General features: G+C 40.1%; 1 protein-coding gene across 1 annotated transcript in view; it reads right to left on the bottom strand.

Moving 5' to 3' along the window:
* SLC27A6 (solute carrier family 27 member 6) overlaps positions 1 to 11,014 on the bottom strand; it is a 54,884-nt gene extending 43,870 nt beyond the window's left edge. The window contains exon 1 of the mRNA XM_070411500.1: positions 9,854 to 11,014. Coding sequence (XP_070267601.1) covers positions 9,854 to 10,334 — 481 coding nt within the window. The 5' untranslated portion in view covers positions 10,335 to 11,014. The remainder of the gene's footprint in view (positions 1 to 9,853) is intronic.
* Between the last annotated feature and the right edge of the window lie 5,311 nt (positions 11,015 to 16,325).

The following is a 16,325-nucleotide window of genomic DNA, read 5'->3' as shown; positions in this document are numbered from 1 at the left end:
TATGTAAAAAAGCCATCTGTCAGCCACTGTTTAGTTCTACTATAATACAAGACATTTGCAAAAAACTCATGATTTCCTTCCTCAAAATCTATAATCCAGATTGATCCCAAAGAGGCAGCAACAGAAATATGTCAAATGGGACAAGGCAGTTCACAAATAAAATCTGCAAGAAAATGAGGGAAACACAGAAAACGGTAAGGAGCTGATATGTCATAGGTGGTAGGCAGATTGGGACTTGAATTTTTTTTTTTTTATCTCCCGAGGATATTTTCTCCATTGCTTTTCAGAGAGAGTGGAAGGGAGGGAGAGGGGAAAAGGGAGAGAGAGAGAGAGAGAGAGAGAGAGAGAGACCACTGTGAGAGAGACACATGGACTGGTAGCCTCCCACATGTGCCCCACTATATGTTCTTTTTTCTTAACTTAGAGCAAACAGGAAATGTTGCGATGCTTGTATATCATTTGAAAAGTATACGTAATTACATTCTTGGATATTTATATATATATATATATATATATATATATATATATATATAATCTCTTTCATTTTAAAGAAGTTTATACATTTCAGTGTTTTCCCATGTGTTATCTATGTGATACTCACCGCAGCCATATCCTCATCTTAAAGATGAGGAAGGCAGTTACAGTGAGCAAGTAATCTCCTCCAGCTCAGACACGTAGGAGAGGCAGTGCGGGGATGGAGCCCAGGTTTTCTGATGCTAAATCATAAAAGCTTGTTGGGTGCACATTTGTCCTCCTTTCTGCTCTTTTTTATCCCCTCATCTCCATCTTTTCCTTCCTCTCCCCTTTCCTTACTGCCGCCCTCACACTGTTCCTTTTCCTTCCCCCTCTCTCACCTTCCATCTGTCCATCTGCTTTCTTTCAGCACCTTTTACACCTCAGCTATGGTATGATTCACAGCAAAGCAATGCAATGGTAAAATTTTATTAGCCAATTTACAAATAGATATTTGTGTGGCTTTGGGGACTAGGCCAAGAACGGCAATGTAACCTCTTGGAGCTGAGAAAGTTTGTTTTGTTCACTGATACAGTCTCAGAATTTAGCACAAAGGAGATGCTCAACAAATATTCATTGCCTGGATGAGTGAAAGACCTAACAAAAAACTTTGAAGTACTATGCCCATTCAGTAACATTTTCACTTACAAATTTTTGCTAATAAATTGTACCTCTACTGTGTATTTGGTAACTGATTTTGAGAATAGATGTATGATTGGAATTTCTTTGTTATTTTTTATCAATGTTGCTAAGTGCTAGAAGCATGACACCCCAAAAGTACAGTGTTTTAGACACACTAAGCATCCACAACCCAGGTACATGCCCTTGACCAGGAATTGAACCCAAGACTCTTTGGTTCTAGGGTCGATACGCTAACCACAGACCCACACTGGCCAGGGCAGGACTTGAAATTTTAAAAATGTTTATATCTATAACAAATCCACACAAAAGAAACTGTAAGAGTCCAGAGAAAGTATCCAGTTCTAGTGAGCATACACAGCAAGCTGCCACATACCGATTGCTCTGCTAAGACAGAGAAGTGAAAAATCACAAGGAATGCTGGGGGAAGAACAAGTTCCAAATAAATGAAAAAGCAAGACAAGCAAGTAATCTAGACTTCCTATTTTCTTTTAACTTTTAGTACTAAATTTTGTTTTAGTCACTCTCCCTGGCACTTTGCCCTGTGTAAGGACAGGTCTCCGAACTGACTCATTTCATTATCTTAATTTCAAATCTCTCACCTGGAATTGTAAATTAGCAGCATACGCTTCTATATGTTCTGAATGATATGTATATATAAGTTGGCAAAATAAGTGCAAATTGAGTTACACTATGATTCATTTAAATTGTGGCCCCAAATCTTTGTTGGAATTGTAGTCTAAAGAAACAGTGAGCATTTACAAAGAGTGATGACTTCTACAGGTAAAAGGAAGCAAGCAGATTCCTAAGAATCTGAGGAGATACAATTTAACTTCCTTCATACGTTAAAAGTAAATTGACCTAGCTGAGCCTTTTAGAATTTTCAAGTAGAATTTCATCTAACAAAAGCATTTCTTCCATAGTGGCAGGAAATGTGGGTGAGAATAGTGAAGACTGAAATAAAAACGTGAAATATTATGCAGGGGATAAAGAATTATTATTTACTTACCACTGTTCAATCTTTCATAGTAAGAAGAAAAGTTTTAGTGTTATTTGGAAATTAAGTTCTGAATATTAAGTCTTGACAAAAAGTAGTATTTTTAAAATACTCCGAGGAAATGTGGCTGTGTTTCATGAAGATTTATTCTCTAGTGAAGTGTTGAAATCTCTAGAACTGTAAGCGCCTCGGAAGAATGATGTGTGCCCACCTCCATGCTTTGGCTGATGGCCCCCGGCCACATACGCCATAGGGGCTGCATATTGGTAGATATCTGATCAGAGAATTGACCTCTGCTCCTGGGACTCACTCTACCGGCAGGTCTTGAAAGTAAACTACCATAAGAAAATGAGAGAGCTGAGACCTTTAACAAAGTCTACACTGCAGGAGAAGGCTCAATCTCTCTTTGCAAAGCAATAGGGTCTTCCATTGTTTCTCACGTTGTAAGGCACTATGTTAGGTGGGGTTGCAGCACAAAACCAGGTCTCTCCTTACAATCCACTAGTACTTTTTGTACAAATTAATTTCTTGTTTCTATATTATTGTTATATATCTTATTCAAATTTAGGAGGCTATAAAATCAGTGAGTTACTCATACTGTATTAAAAACTCTTCAAATTACCCTATTCTACATAAAACAAGCTAATATTTTTAAAGGAATTGCTTGTAGCTCTTAACACATTGCCAAACAATTCAACTTTAAAACTTTATGCATTAATAAAACTAATATGAGCCCTGACCAGTTTGGCTCAGTGGATAGAGCGTCGGCCTGCGAACTGAAGGGTCCCAGGTTCGATTCCGGTCAAGGGCATGTACCTTGGTTGCGGGTACATCCCCAGTGGGGGGTGTGCAGGAGGCAGCTGATCAATGTTTCTCTCTCATAGATGTTTCTGATTCTCTATCCCTCTCCCTTCCTCTCTAAAAAAGTCAATAAAATATATTAAAAAAAATAAAACTAATATGATACTTAATTACAAATGGTCAACTTGAGTTTTCCATTATTGCAAAGCAATGTTCACACAGAATCCACAGTGAAATTACAATTTCACCACATACTTTTAACTATCATCCTATTAGTTAGAGCAACGCTTTAGGTTTTTCATGGAATGCATGAGCAGGCTACAGTTTCTAAGAAAACTGACCCATAAGTAAGCAAAAGAAATTCATATGGTGATGTAGATACGAATACCTTACCTCAGGCCTCACATCATAAGTAACATGTCAGCTATTTTTACAAACATTAGTCTATTAACAATCATCATAACTCCAGGAAGTGCACAGAAGCACGTCTTTCAGTTGTGATTACTTACTGTTCCTTGAAACAATTTTATTAACCGCCCTGAATACATGCACATAAGTTTGTAAGTGGGTTTATGTGTTTTCCTCTCAGCTGTCCCCACATCTTTTGGGGGAACAGACAGGCAAAAGTGTACAAGAAAATAAAAAGTAAAACACTTCATTTGATATTATTTCCAATATATCGATTGCCAATGAATAATTATTACTCAAATGGGAGCACAATGACATAATGTGTCTGGTTTACCATTTTTCTATGACAAAGTAGTGAAAATTAGAAAAGGAAATCCATAAAAAAATATCTCTAGACACAATTAGATTAATTAGTACATAAATTGTATCTTTTTAAAAAGGCAATTCCAAGATGGCATTTTTGTAAGATTCAGACCCCAACAGGACTATTTGCCACAAGCCTTCTGGTAATAAATGAAAGAATCCCCCTCTTGTTGGCCAGAGAATAGATAACCATCTGGCTCCTATCCTGTGTCTGAGAGCATTCCAGCCTGGTCTCTGAGGGCTGGGAAGCAGATATGACTACACTGTTACTGGGGAGGACAGAACTGGCTTAAACCAGCTAACTCGGGTCATGTGACACGTGCCTGGATCTCCCTTCATACAGCCTTCTGCCCACAGCAACTCCCATACCAGGAGACTCGGGAGCAAAGACTGCATATATGTCTCTGCCACTATGCAATTAAAAATAATTATGGCAACCATTTACTGAACATATACTATGGTTCTGGCACTTTGTGGTGTCTTGTATATTTAAGTCACACAAGACCCAGTGATATCCACTGGTCATCAGCCATGTGCTAGCAGTCAGCCAATGGCAGAGTTAGGATTCAAGCCCGTGTTTGTCTGAGCCCAAGATGTGTATTTCTCCCATTTAGCCTTACAGCTTGTCTGAGGAGACAACCTCCCTTTAAATTGTTTTTGCTCCTGCCAGTGCTCAAACATCGCATGCTTACAGTAAATGCAAGGCCAGCAGATATTGCAAATAAGAACACCAGGGCAAGTGTCTCTATGGTCAGTAAAGAATAAATGGTGCATCATCAGTGCTTAGAACACTGTCTGCCAGCTTGTGAACCATGAAGCCACTTAAACTTCCTATCAAAGTCAGTTGTGTTCTTTTGAAATGGAGGGAATTCTTGACCTAGCTGAATCTAAAATAGAAAAAAAAAAAAAAAGGCAAAACAATGATTCATTCTACTAAGTATGAGAAAAAGTATAGAAATTCCCTGAAAACTAAAATAGATTTATGTCAGGATATCATAGTACATGGATAAAAAAAAATATAAGTTCACACAGGCCATTTTATCTATCTGAATGTATATTACTCTCTACAAAATTTAAAGGGTCTTTATTTTTCCTCTAACTCATCCTCTTGGTCTTTAAAGACAGATGACTTTATCGTTAAAAGTCATTTAGAGAATTACAATGGCTCGATTGTTAACTGGAACATTTGTCCTGCACATTCTGAATGCAACAGTTCACAAAAACTAAAGGGCAGGGCTTCGTGCATTATTTTAAGTTTATTGAGCTGACACAGGATTTTCACTTCTTGTGAACAGAAATCTAAAACCCTTCTAAACATGGAAAGACACAAAATACTATTGAATCTAAAGTAAAAGACTTCAGGGTAATGTGAATATAATTTCTTAGTTACATATAATTATAATGACTTAATATGTGGTCTATTTACAAAGGAGAGACAAATACATATACCTGCAAGTACATCTGAAATCTTGTGGATGCTTGGTGTGTCTAAAACACTGTACTTTTAGCACTTAGCAACACTGATATAAAATAACACAACAAAGAAATCCCATTGATACATCTATTCTCAAAATCAGTTACCAAACAGATGGTAGAGGAACAATTTATTGGCAAAAATTTGTAAGTAAAAAAGTTACTGAATGCTCATATGTACCTCAAAGTTTTTTGTTAGGTCTTTCACTCATCCAGGCAATGAATATTTGTTGAGCATCTCCTTTGTGCTAAATTCTGAGACTGTATCAGTGAACAAAACAAACTTTCTCAGCTCCAAGAGGTTACATTGCCGTTCTTGGCCTAGTCCCCAAAGCCACACAAATATCTATTTGTAAATTGGCTAATAAAATTTTACCATTGCATTGCTTTGCTGTGAATCATACCATAGCTGAGGTGTAAAAGGTGCTGAAAGAAAGCAGATGGACAGATGGAAGGTGAGAGAGGGGGAAGGAAAAGGAACAGTGTGAGGGTGGTAGTAAGGAAAGGGGAGAGGAAGGAAAAAGATGGAGATGAGGGGATAAAAAGGAGCAGAAAGGAGGACAAATGTGCACCCAACAAGCTTTTATGATTTAGCATCAGAAAACCTGGGCTCCATCCCCGCACTGCCTCTCCTACGTGTCTGAGCTGGAGGAGATCACTTGCTCACTGTAACTGCCTTCCTCATCTTTAAGATGAGGATATGGCTGTGGTGAGGATCACATAGATAATACATGGGAAAACACTGAAATTTATAAACTGCTTTAAAATGAAAGAGATAATTATTACCATTGTTGCTAAGTATATCAAAGAATATAATTACATGTACTTTTTCAAGTGATATACTAGCATTGCAACATTTCCTGTTGGTTCTAAGTAAAGAAAAAAGAATATATAGGTAGATGACAACCTTGGCAGCAGGCATTACTAGCAATAATAATCAGAGTTGAAATATTGGGGGAAAGGAGTAGGTTTAATTGAAAACTATTTAATTTTCTATAAATACTGAAATTTTGCAGGGAAATTTGAAATGCTACTTGACACATCTTCTAAACCAAATTACACAGATATAAAACTTTTTTTGCAAGTATTTTTGAGTCTTCTATGAAAAGAAAGGAATACTAATTTTATAAACATTTGATTGTTTTCTAGTTATCTGTGTATTAAAAACTTGATGTCTTAATATTTGCAACTTTTGCTTTACTATTTTTACATAAATGGAATGAACATATTTTTCATAGTTATATCCTAAGGGGATTGACAGCCATAGAAACCTTTGGACTATACAGACAGCAGATCTTACATTGGAGACCAGGTTTTGAGTATTTGCTCTGAAACTTACTAAGTTGTGTCATCTTAGTCACCTAGGTGAATTTCTTTCCCTCTCCATCTCCCAAATATACTCCTGCATCTGCCTCACAGAATCACTGAGAGTGCCTTTTACAGAATCAGCCTTGAGTACATGCCAACAGTTGATATTTTTGTTAATGATAATAACAACAGAAGTAAATACATTTTCAGAATTTAGCCCAAACAGAGGCTTAACATATATTCATTGCCTGGATGAATGAAAGACCCAACAAAGAACTTTGAGGTACATATGAACATTCAGTAACTTTTTTACTTACAATTTTTCTTAATAAATTGGCCCTCTGCTATCTATTTGGTAACTGAACAAGCCTTTTCCTTTGGCTTGTTCCTGGAGATAGAATTACTAGACACCTGCCATGACTGAAACTTCACCTATCACCATGAACATTACCTGGCTTGTCTGTTAAACCTTTTTGAAACTGGTTCTATAATACTTCTGAAAAATAAAATTTTGCTAAAACATGCCAAAGTAAAGTGTTTAAGGTCTTATTCCAAACAAATTCCTTACTAGTCTTTCTTATAGCTAACACCAGATTAGGTTGTAGCAGCAAAATCCAAATGAGATCCCTTATCAAAAGCTTGGATGACTCCATATTAATAACAGCAATTATTTCAATTCACTGATCTAGTTAGTACATACCAGGCACTCGGCTAGCCACTTCACAAAAACTATGTCATTTACTTTTCAGAATTACACTGTGAAGTAGATAGTATTATCACCATCAACTAAGCAAATGAGCCCAGGGCAGCCAATCTTTTTAAAAAATATACATATTTTTTTATTGATTTCAGAGAGGAAGGGAGAGGGAGAGATAGAAACATCAATGATGAGAGAGAATCATTGACCGGCTGCCTCCTGCACAGGTATGTGCCTTGACCGAAATCAAACCCAGGACCTTTCAGTCCTGAGGCCGATGCTCTATCCACTGAGCAAACTGGCTAGGGCCAGGGCAGCTAATCTTATCTTTACTCACAACAGCTAAGAAGTGACAGACCATAAATGAAATCCAAGTCGGGCTTATCTCTGTCTAAACCACTTGATTGGTCTATCTACCTCCATATACTTACTCTCCCTGGAGATTTAATGATTTAACTGTATATCTCCATCAGAAATATCCAATGATAATCTAAGACTGCTGAAATTTATTCTAAAATCTATATGTATACATTGTTCACTGATTACACTGAAGATGCTAAGAATACAGTATTTTTAGGGTAAGAGCTTCAAATACAGAAAGTGACTGTAATCTAAGCTATGTCTTACAAAAAATATTGTGTAATTAATCAAAATAGAATTGTCCCATCTTTGAAAAACTTTTAATTTATATATTTTGAAGGTATGCTAAAAAGAACTGTTAGTAAGATTTAAGGTTGATTTCTCCAGCTACCTTCTTACTGAACAAATTAACTAAATGGTTCTTTCTTAAAACTCCAGCATCCCAAAGTGGCTTTGATATCTAAAAAATGAAATCAGTTATTGGCAAGCAAAAGAAAAGCAAGCACAAGTAAGACTGAAAAATTAATTGGTCCTAATTAAGCAACAACCCAGTCAACAGCAAAGCTTGAATATTCTACTTTGAGAGTTAACCAGGCCTATGCATGTTAAAAGGCCCTCAGGGGTTGCTGTGAGATATTTCTCAGGTTGGCCTTAACATCATGGCTTCAGAAATCTTTTCAGAGATACTGTCTTGCTTTTCTAAAGAGAATTTATGGCTTTATCAATTTTTAGCATAATTTGAGGTTTAGATTTGCTCCAGAACCTGCAATATAGATTAGAATGATCAATAATATGGGAAGTGGAATACATCAGAGTATATCCAGAGATGAACTGTGATTTCTTTTTCCTGCTTCACTCCCATTATCACTTGCCCCTGCACAAGCGGTAAATGTTTCACCATGTTATCAAAATTGTGTGACTCATTTATACTACTTATTGCTACAGTTCAGAGAATAAATATCATTTTTCATAGTTTGATTTTACTTTGTCATGCAACCCATCTTTAGTAATTAGGCACTTAACCAAGACTTTTCTTCTTAGATCAGTGTCAACATGTATATCCAAAGCCTGAATCCAAAGGGAGGGTTAAGAAGGTTAGAACTTACTGAAAGCAAGCAAGCAAGCTGTGGTACATTTACACAATGGAATACAATTCGGTTGTAAAAAAGAAGGAAATCTAACCCTTTGCGACTGCATGGATGGACCTGGAGAGAATTATAGGCTAAGTGAAAGAAGCCAGAGAAAGACAAGGACCATATGATTTCACTCATATGTGGAATCTAATGAACAGAATAAAGTAACAAATAGAAAAAGACTCATAGATAAAGAACAAACTGACAGCTGTCAGAGGGCAGGGGAGTTTCAGGGCTGGATGAAAAAGATTAAGGGGTTAAACAAACAAACAAAAACTCACAGTCACAGATAATAGTACGATTATTAACAGAGGGAAATGGAGGTGGGGGAGGTAGAAGAGAATAAAGGGGTGGGGAAATAAATGGTGATGGGAGGAAACTTGATTTCGGGTGGTGAACACATAATACAACATACAGATGATGTATTATAGACCTGTACACCCGAAATCTATATAATTTTATTAACCAATGTTGCCCCAATAAATTCAATAAAAAAAATTGTGCTTGCCATTTTTCTAAAAAAAAAAAAGAAAGAAAAGAAAAGAAAAAGAAGTGATATACAGATGGGGGCAGGGGAAGAGAGACAGAGGTCTTAGAGTCTGCCAAGAAACCGCCCACTGGCTGGCAGGTGGGTGCCAACCTTGCTAGGCAAATCCTAGCTTGCAGGCAGTGTAAAATAAAAGTACACATGAAGATAGGAATTCAGATTAAAAATATTTGTTCTGTGAATATAGTCAACCTTGACAATGTTACTATTAGAGGCAGGTAGGTATTCCACAATGAAATAAAGGTATCTTTCCTACTCATCAAATACTTTTTTTCAGATCTGATCAAATCTAGAACTGACTGAGTTCTAAGTCTCTGTGCTTTTGCACTCAATGAATCTATACTAAATAGCAGTAAAATTGCCCTCTTCGCAAAATAGAAGCAGAGATTTCATAAGTTTTTTGAAACTGTCTGGATATTTCCTAAGCTACAACAGAGTAGGTGGGAGAGGAGGGTATTAAGCCACCAGTGGTAGAATTGTAAAATTCCTCTGTAACATGCCAACTTCATCACACACCCAAGTATTAGTTGTGCACTGTTCTAACAGAAAAAGGGGGAAGGCGTGGAGGACAGGGAGGGCTGCCATGCTGCAGCAGAGGACACCCCATACTCTACCTGCGCCCACCACCAGGGCCCGCGGCTCACAGCTGCGGATGCAGTGCAGGAGGGAGGTGGACCGGATGTTGCAGTTGAGGAAGGCCACCACGCAGCCCAGCTTGGCCAGGCCAAACCACACGTGGACAAAGTCGGGCTCATTGCTCATCAGCAGCGCTACGGTGTCCCCCTTCTCCAGCGCCGAATGGTTCAGGAAGGCACGGGCCACTCTGCTGCTCCTTCTGTCCACATCCTCGTAGGTATAGATGTCCCCCTCATACACGATGAAGGGCTTCCGGGGCTGCTTCTGGGCACGGCTCAGAAATTTATCCAGGACAGTGACCAGCTCCCCTTTCCGACGGTACAGCTCTATCCGAACTCCACAGCGTATCACCTTCAGCAGGAACCACAAGTCCTTCCAGAAGTAAGGGAACAGGAGTTTCTGCAGCAAGTGCAGGAGGGCCATTCCCGCCCCTAGTCCTGAGATCCATGGCAGGAGCATGGGGGCCGCGGGGCCAGGAGGCCGCTCTGATCCCAGCCCTGACGGTGTCCTTCTCTTCCAGGCCAGTCCTCGGCGCTCAGGACTGGTACCCGCAGTTCTTACCAGCCTTTGGGGGGGGGGGGGGGGCGGGGGGCTCGGCGGGGGGCACGGAGCTTCTGAAACAGAGTTAGAAGTTTGCAGAGAGAAGTTTGCACAGAGGGGATACCGGGAATAAGGCTTGAGACACCTGGTGGCTGGGTAGAGAGCGCTGGATTCTGGCGAAATGAACGCAGGCAGCCGCCAGGGGCCCCGGAGTCTAGGGGTGCAGCCCCAGGCCCTCGCCCGGGCGGCCCGACGGCGGGTCCTCCCGCCCTTCCCGGCCCGCTCCTCCGCGGCGGACCCTACACCAGCCCCCCTCAGAGGAGGGAGTCCGGGAGCCAGTGCTCTCCTCCGAGCAGTTCTTCCAGCGACTGCGACCTGGAGGCTGAATTGGAACCTGGAGGAACGGGGGTGGCGACCGCTGAGAAATCAGAGGCTTCTGTCCAGACGCGTCAGAATCCGAGGAGGGTTCCGGGACCACGGCACCGTCCCGCGTGTGACCCCGAGCCCGTGGGACCCCGCCTTCGCCGCGCTCCGAACTCCCCTCGGACACTCCGGGTCCGGGCTCCGAACTCCCTCGGACACTCCGGGTCCGGGCGACCTGCTCCCAAGTCAGCGCGGCGCCCGCTGGAAGGAGGCGCCTCGGTTCCCGGCAGCAGCTCCCCTCCCGGTGACCTTGGGGGCTGGTTTATCTCCGCTCTGAACTGCGGCGGGGGTGTCGGCCGCCTCCTCCCGCCTCCTGGCTCCGGGCCAATCCCAGCTCCTCCTGCCGCCCGGCTGCCCCGGACGGGACAGTCCCGTGGAGGGAAGGCCAGGGATGCCTGAGGACGCGACAAAGGGGCGAGGAGAACCGGCTGCTGGGGGCAATGACAGAAAACTAGACGGGAGGGAGCGAGGGGGGGAGAGATGAATGGGACAGTCAAGGAATATTTGAATTCTTTGTTCATAAACCACCACAAAGTTGGTTTGTTCTATAAAACGTACTTCTGAAAACGTATTACTAGGTTGGTATTGACATTTATTTTGGAATTCAATGCTTAGAGTGCCGCCCTAGACAGTGCTTTTCACAAAAATTCCAAAAACATGGATGGATGTGGGAGCTCCAGTCCATATCGACATCCATATTTTTTGAAAAAGTATAAAATACTGACTATTCTCTGTCCTTAAAAATAAGAAAACACTTTAAAGTGTGAACAAAAGGGGCCACATGCTGACCTGACCAGCTCAGGGGAGGCCTGCATGGCAGTCTTGCAAACTCAGAGACCTAAAGTAATCACAAAGGATGGTCTGAAATTAAACTTTAACTAATAGCAGTTATGGTAGGCAGTTACGTACTAGGCCAGTATCTTCACTGACAAGGTCAACCTTTACCTTAACTGAGCCTATCTGTCTTTTTGCATCTATGATAACATAACCTTGAAATGTCTGGGTAATTTGTAACTTCCCTTTTTCTGGAGCCCCTGGGGCACAACCAAATGTGCTGGGTGCCAGGACAGATACCACAAATTCCTTCATTATGTTAATTGATCCTGCACCCACCTAAGTAAGTGTCCATCATTTTACTTTTTATCCCATCCCTGGGGTTTCCCCTGCTTTGCTTTATCCCTCCTCCTTAATCTATCACCAATGAATTTCATGTAACTCACCTACGTCCCTCCTTTGATTGCAAAAATGTATAAATGCAAATGTAACCCCGCCATTCTCCGGAGCATTATCTCAATTCGTTGAAGTTCTGCTTCCCGGCATATGTCAACAGTTTGGCTCAAATAAACTCACAAAAATTCTTTACAGGTTTCAATGGTTTTTACAGTAACAAAAGTTAGATCATTGAAAAAATTCTCAGACTTTAAGGATTCTAAAAGGGGGAGAAGGAGGTGGAGAGGGAACAGGTAATTGCACAGAATAACAGCAAAATGTTATACACTGATGAAATTTTACCGAAGACAAAAAAACAGGGGCATTTAATTACACACTGTGTTCCTTGCAGACACTCATCCAGCTCTCTGCATTTAAGAAGGGTGTACGAACGATTAATTGTGCGTATTGAAATGATTGAGCACTGTCTCACATTATCGGCTTCTGCTTCTTCTGTCTTAGGTTTTGCAACTGGGTTCCAGCTAACTCCAAAGACAGATGTCTGAAAATCATTACTCGCAGTCACAGCGAAGAGCCCACAAGACACTCTTCAAACCCTTTTGTGTAGATGAAGAAAACACTTTCCAAATTTGCAATTCAGAAAGATCTTTTCAGTTAAAAGAAAAGGGATAGTATCAAGTAGTTCACAACTGGGAAAATCAGTTACAGCTTGAAAAGCACATTTGAAATTCTCTCCTTTTCACTCCTAGGTCTAGTCTTGTGGCAAGGACCATCGGCCAGGTGTAGAAGGTCACCAGGAAGAAAGCCCCAGGTGCTTAGCAACCGGCAAAACTAGGAAAACAAGGACTTTGTTTTCTTCCCCTGGCATATTGCTAGTCATGCGGGTGTGACCCTCTCCGGACCTTTCTTTTCTAGGCATGTTCCTAGTCATGTAGTAGACCCGCCTAGAGGGGGAACAAAGGGACCAGAGAATAGCCCTTAAGCATTAAGCTTCCCAGACAATGAGGTTCTAACTCGCATCAAATACATCTAGGCCTCAGATGTGTTTCAGCTCTAGGCCCAGATAAGCAGCAAAACCAGACAAGTGATGCCAGAGCTGACCTCAGGACCAGCTGTGGTAACTAATGACCCCCAATCAGTGAAGACCACGATACTGAAAAGATACACCTGGGAAGCTGAGGTCTATTGAGACCATCTCCTGGGATGCCCCCTAAGACCCCACCCTTAAAAGCCCTTCGGACCGAGGACCCAGTCCGTGCTCTCTGTGGAGCATGCCCACGCCGTTCCCCTCCCTCTCCTCTTCCCTCCCAAGGCCTTTACCTTCCTCTCTCCTAAGCTCCAAGGACCCTTCTTTTGCCTCTGTAATTTGTTTCCTGAATCTATTTCTTCTTCACTCACTTCTTCTACCTCTGGCTTTCTAAATAAACTTTCTCTTACAGTTTGAGTCTTGGCTCTGAATTCTTTCCTAGACAGAACTCAAGCACCTGGGTCATTAAACCAAGGCCCAGTCTAACACCTAGTGGCATTCTAGCAGCCGACAGTCTGCTTCAGTCACCTTCTAGAAAACACTTGAAGCAGAGAATGGAATATGGAACAGCTGGTCTCAGACATTACCTTTACAATACAAGTCTGTCCTCCTCTAGTGGAAGAAAATGAGTAAAGAAACATGATTTCCATCTTTTTATTTCATTAAATTAGAAACAGTAAGCACACATTAAAAACAATTACTATCTACTGTCACCACTGTTTCATAAAGGGAGGTCTTATTTCAACATTAAAAAGAAGGAAGGGCATAACATTATAATAAAGGACCATATTTCAAAATAAAATTAATTTCATGAAAAACTCATTGCATTGCACTTACTTTTCTTATCATGGTCCTGCTAACATCACCCCAGGGCATGGAACTAAATTTTCATCAATTACTAATGTGAGTCGAAATATATATTTGGCACCATAAATGTGAGACAATCTGACTTATTGGGGAAACTACAAGCATATGTTGCCAAAATTTATATTTACCAAGAACAACTGTTGTAATGTACCCCGCGAATCACACAAGGGCGCCTGAAGAAGTCAAATTAAAGAGTCACATTTATTGCAAATCTGGACTATGAGGGGGCATTTCACTCTCCCAGATCTCATAGTGCACCCCCCAGCCCCAACACCAGATTTAGATATTATAGGCAAAGATCACAAAGGTATTGATTACATCCCAAGGTTTGGAATGAGGAACCTGGTTTGCAAAAAAGCAGTTTACAGAAGCAGAAAGTTTACTTAAGCATGTTATCTAAATTACAGTTTTGGGGTCTCTGGAACACTGAGTCAACAGGGACACATTAACTGGAGCCCTCTGACCTTGGGATAACTGTGCTGTCCTTCCCAGGTAAAGGAAAATGTGCTTTCTAGGACCAGTATGACCACAACCGATGGGATATTCACATTACAATCAATAGGGTATTTAATCGAATGGGGTGATTTATATAATTCAGAAAACCAAAATAACTTTTCTATTGTTAAACAAAGCAAATAAGTACAGAAGCCAAACAGCAGGGTTAAAGTTAAACTATAGTTTCTACCTGAGATGATTGCTGCCATACTTCACAACGTTGTGTCTGAAATCTTACTATGAAAGAAGGGATCTGAAAATCTTGGGATGTGTGCATTGTGTGCATTCCTGCATCAACCCATGTATCTGTGCCTATTTTTTTCCAGAAATTTTGTATTCACTTTCAAATAGTGCCAAACATAACTGAGTAAATAGATATAATTATTAATTATTTTCAATTATTGCAAAATGGGGGATAGACCATAAGCTAGTAACAAATGGGTAAATTTATCATTTAACTAAAATAAGGAGAAGTAACAATATGCAAATAGTCTAGACACTTGTTAACATTACTTTTGATCAGGAACAATGCAGTGGTTCTTAGGGTCCTTTTTAGAAAATATAGAAATTTTGTGTTTTTAATGTTATTTGAAAATATTGTGACCATGCAGATCAATGCAAAAAGAAAAATTTTATTTTATTTTTAATCTAAATATGCTCTTATCTACCCTTTTCCCATTTCTGATTTGAGTTTTCTCTCGAACACAGTCCCAATACCCTCTGTACCCTCAGTTCTGTTGAAGATTAACTGTTCAGTGAGTAGATCAAAGTAAGACTGAACAAACTATGTCATATGCTAGATCCTGACTTGTCTTATGCCCATAGGATTTTACCACTGTAACTTGAGCATTCTGACTTTATGCAAACACATTACTTGTGTGCAGAAGAATTCTGCTGAAATTCTACAGCAGTCACGTTTTGGATTATGGGAGGTTTGGGTGAGAAGGAAGATATTCAGAAAGGACCCAAATGATGCTATGTTGGCACCAATGCATGATGACAAGTGTGTGCAATGGGCCAAGAAGCCATGAGTACCTAGACCACAGCTGGCATTTAAGGAAGGGGATAAGGGTGGAATGGATATGTGAGGGAGTAAATAGCTCTAAAAATGAGGGTCAGATGCTCAATGTAAGACTCATCTACTTTACAATTCTGTCCAGGAACAGAGTTGTGTTCAGGTTTTAATCACTATTTTAGTCTCTGATCTTAGCTTGGTTTTTGATGGGAAGCTTACTCCTCCTACAATCTGTTTGCATTAATGAGCAATCATTAGCCAGAATATTATTCCTCACAAGGACTCATGAAGCAAACTCAACATTAAAGATGAGGGCTGCTGTTAGAGGGTAGGGAGGTGTTAACATTACTACATGTCTTAGACACATCAAACACTTCTTGAAATATAAAAATTTTATAGTACCAATAAGTGATCCTATAATAATAGTCTTGGGAACAATTCTCAAACAAATTAAATATTTAACTATCATTTTTGCCACATACTAAAAAACTATGTCCAGAAATTTATGCTGATCAGGCTCCTGACAAGAAGGCATTTTACACATATATTTTATTCATGGTTTTAAAAACAATTTTCTTATCTCCAGATACTTCTGTTTATGAAACTTACCCATCCTCAGTGTTGGTGAAATGTACTATTTGGAAAAGATCTTTATGTAAAGTTTTATCACTGAATCTGAGTCCTCAGGGTAGCTTCATTTCTATTTTATAAGTCAACTACATGGAAACAGGTCATCTGATCGTCAGTGAGATAAATCAAATAAACTGATAATTTTTATTAGGCATTAACAATATTCTGAATATGACAGGGAATTGTTCCATGGGCCCCTACCTGTACATGTCTTATGAGGCCTAAGATTGAGTCTTATTTCTTGTGTGTCTCATTTCTTGACACATCATGCAAGTTTGGGATT

This window comes from Myotis yumanensis, unplaced genomic scaffold (genome assembly GCF_028538775.1).
Source record: "Myotis yumanensis isolate MYYU_CA2020_CCGP unplaced genomic scaffold, mMyoYum1.0.hap1 SCAF_4, whole genome shotgun sequence".
Lineage (NCBI taxonomy): Eukaryota > Metazoa > Chordata > Mammalia > Chiroptera > Vespertilionidae > Myotis > Myotis yumanensis.
The sequence above is the reverse complement of the archived record's forward strand: the minus strand, read 5'-3'. Positions and strand labels throughout refer to the sequence as shown.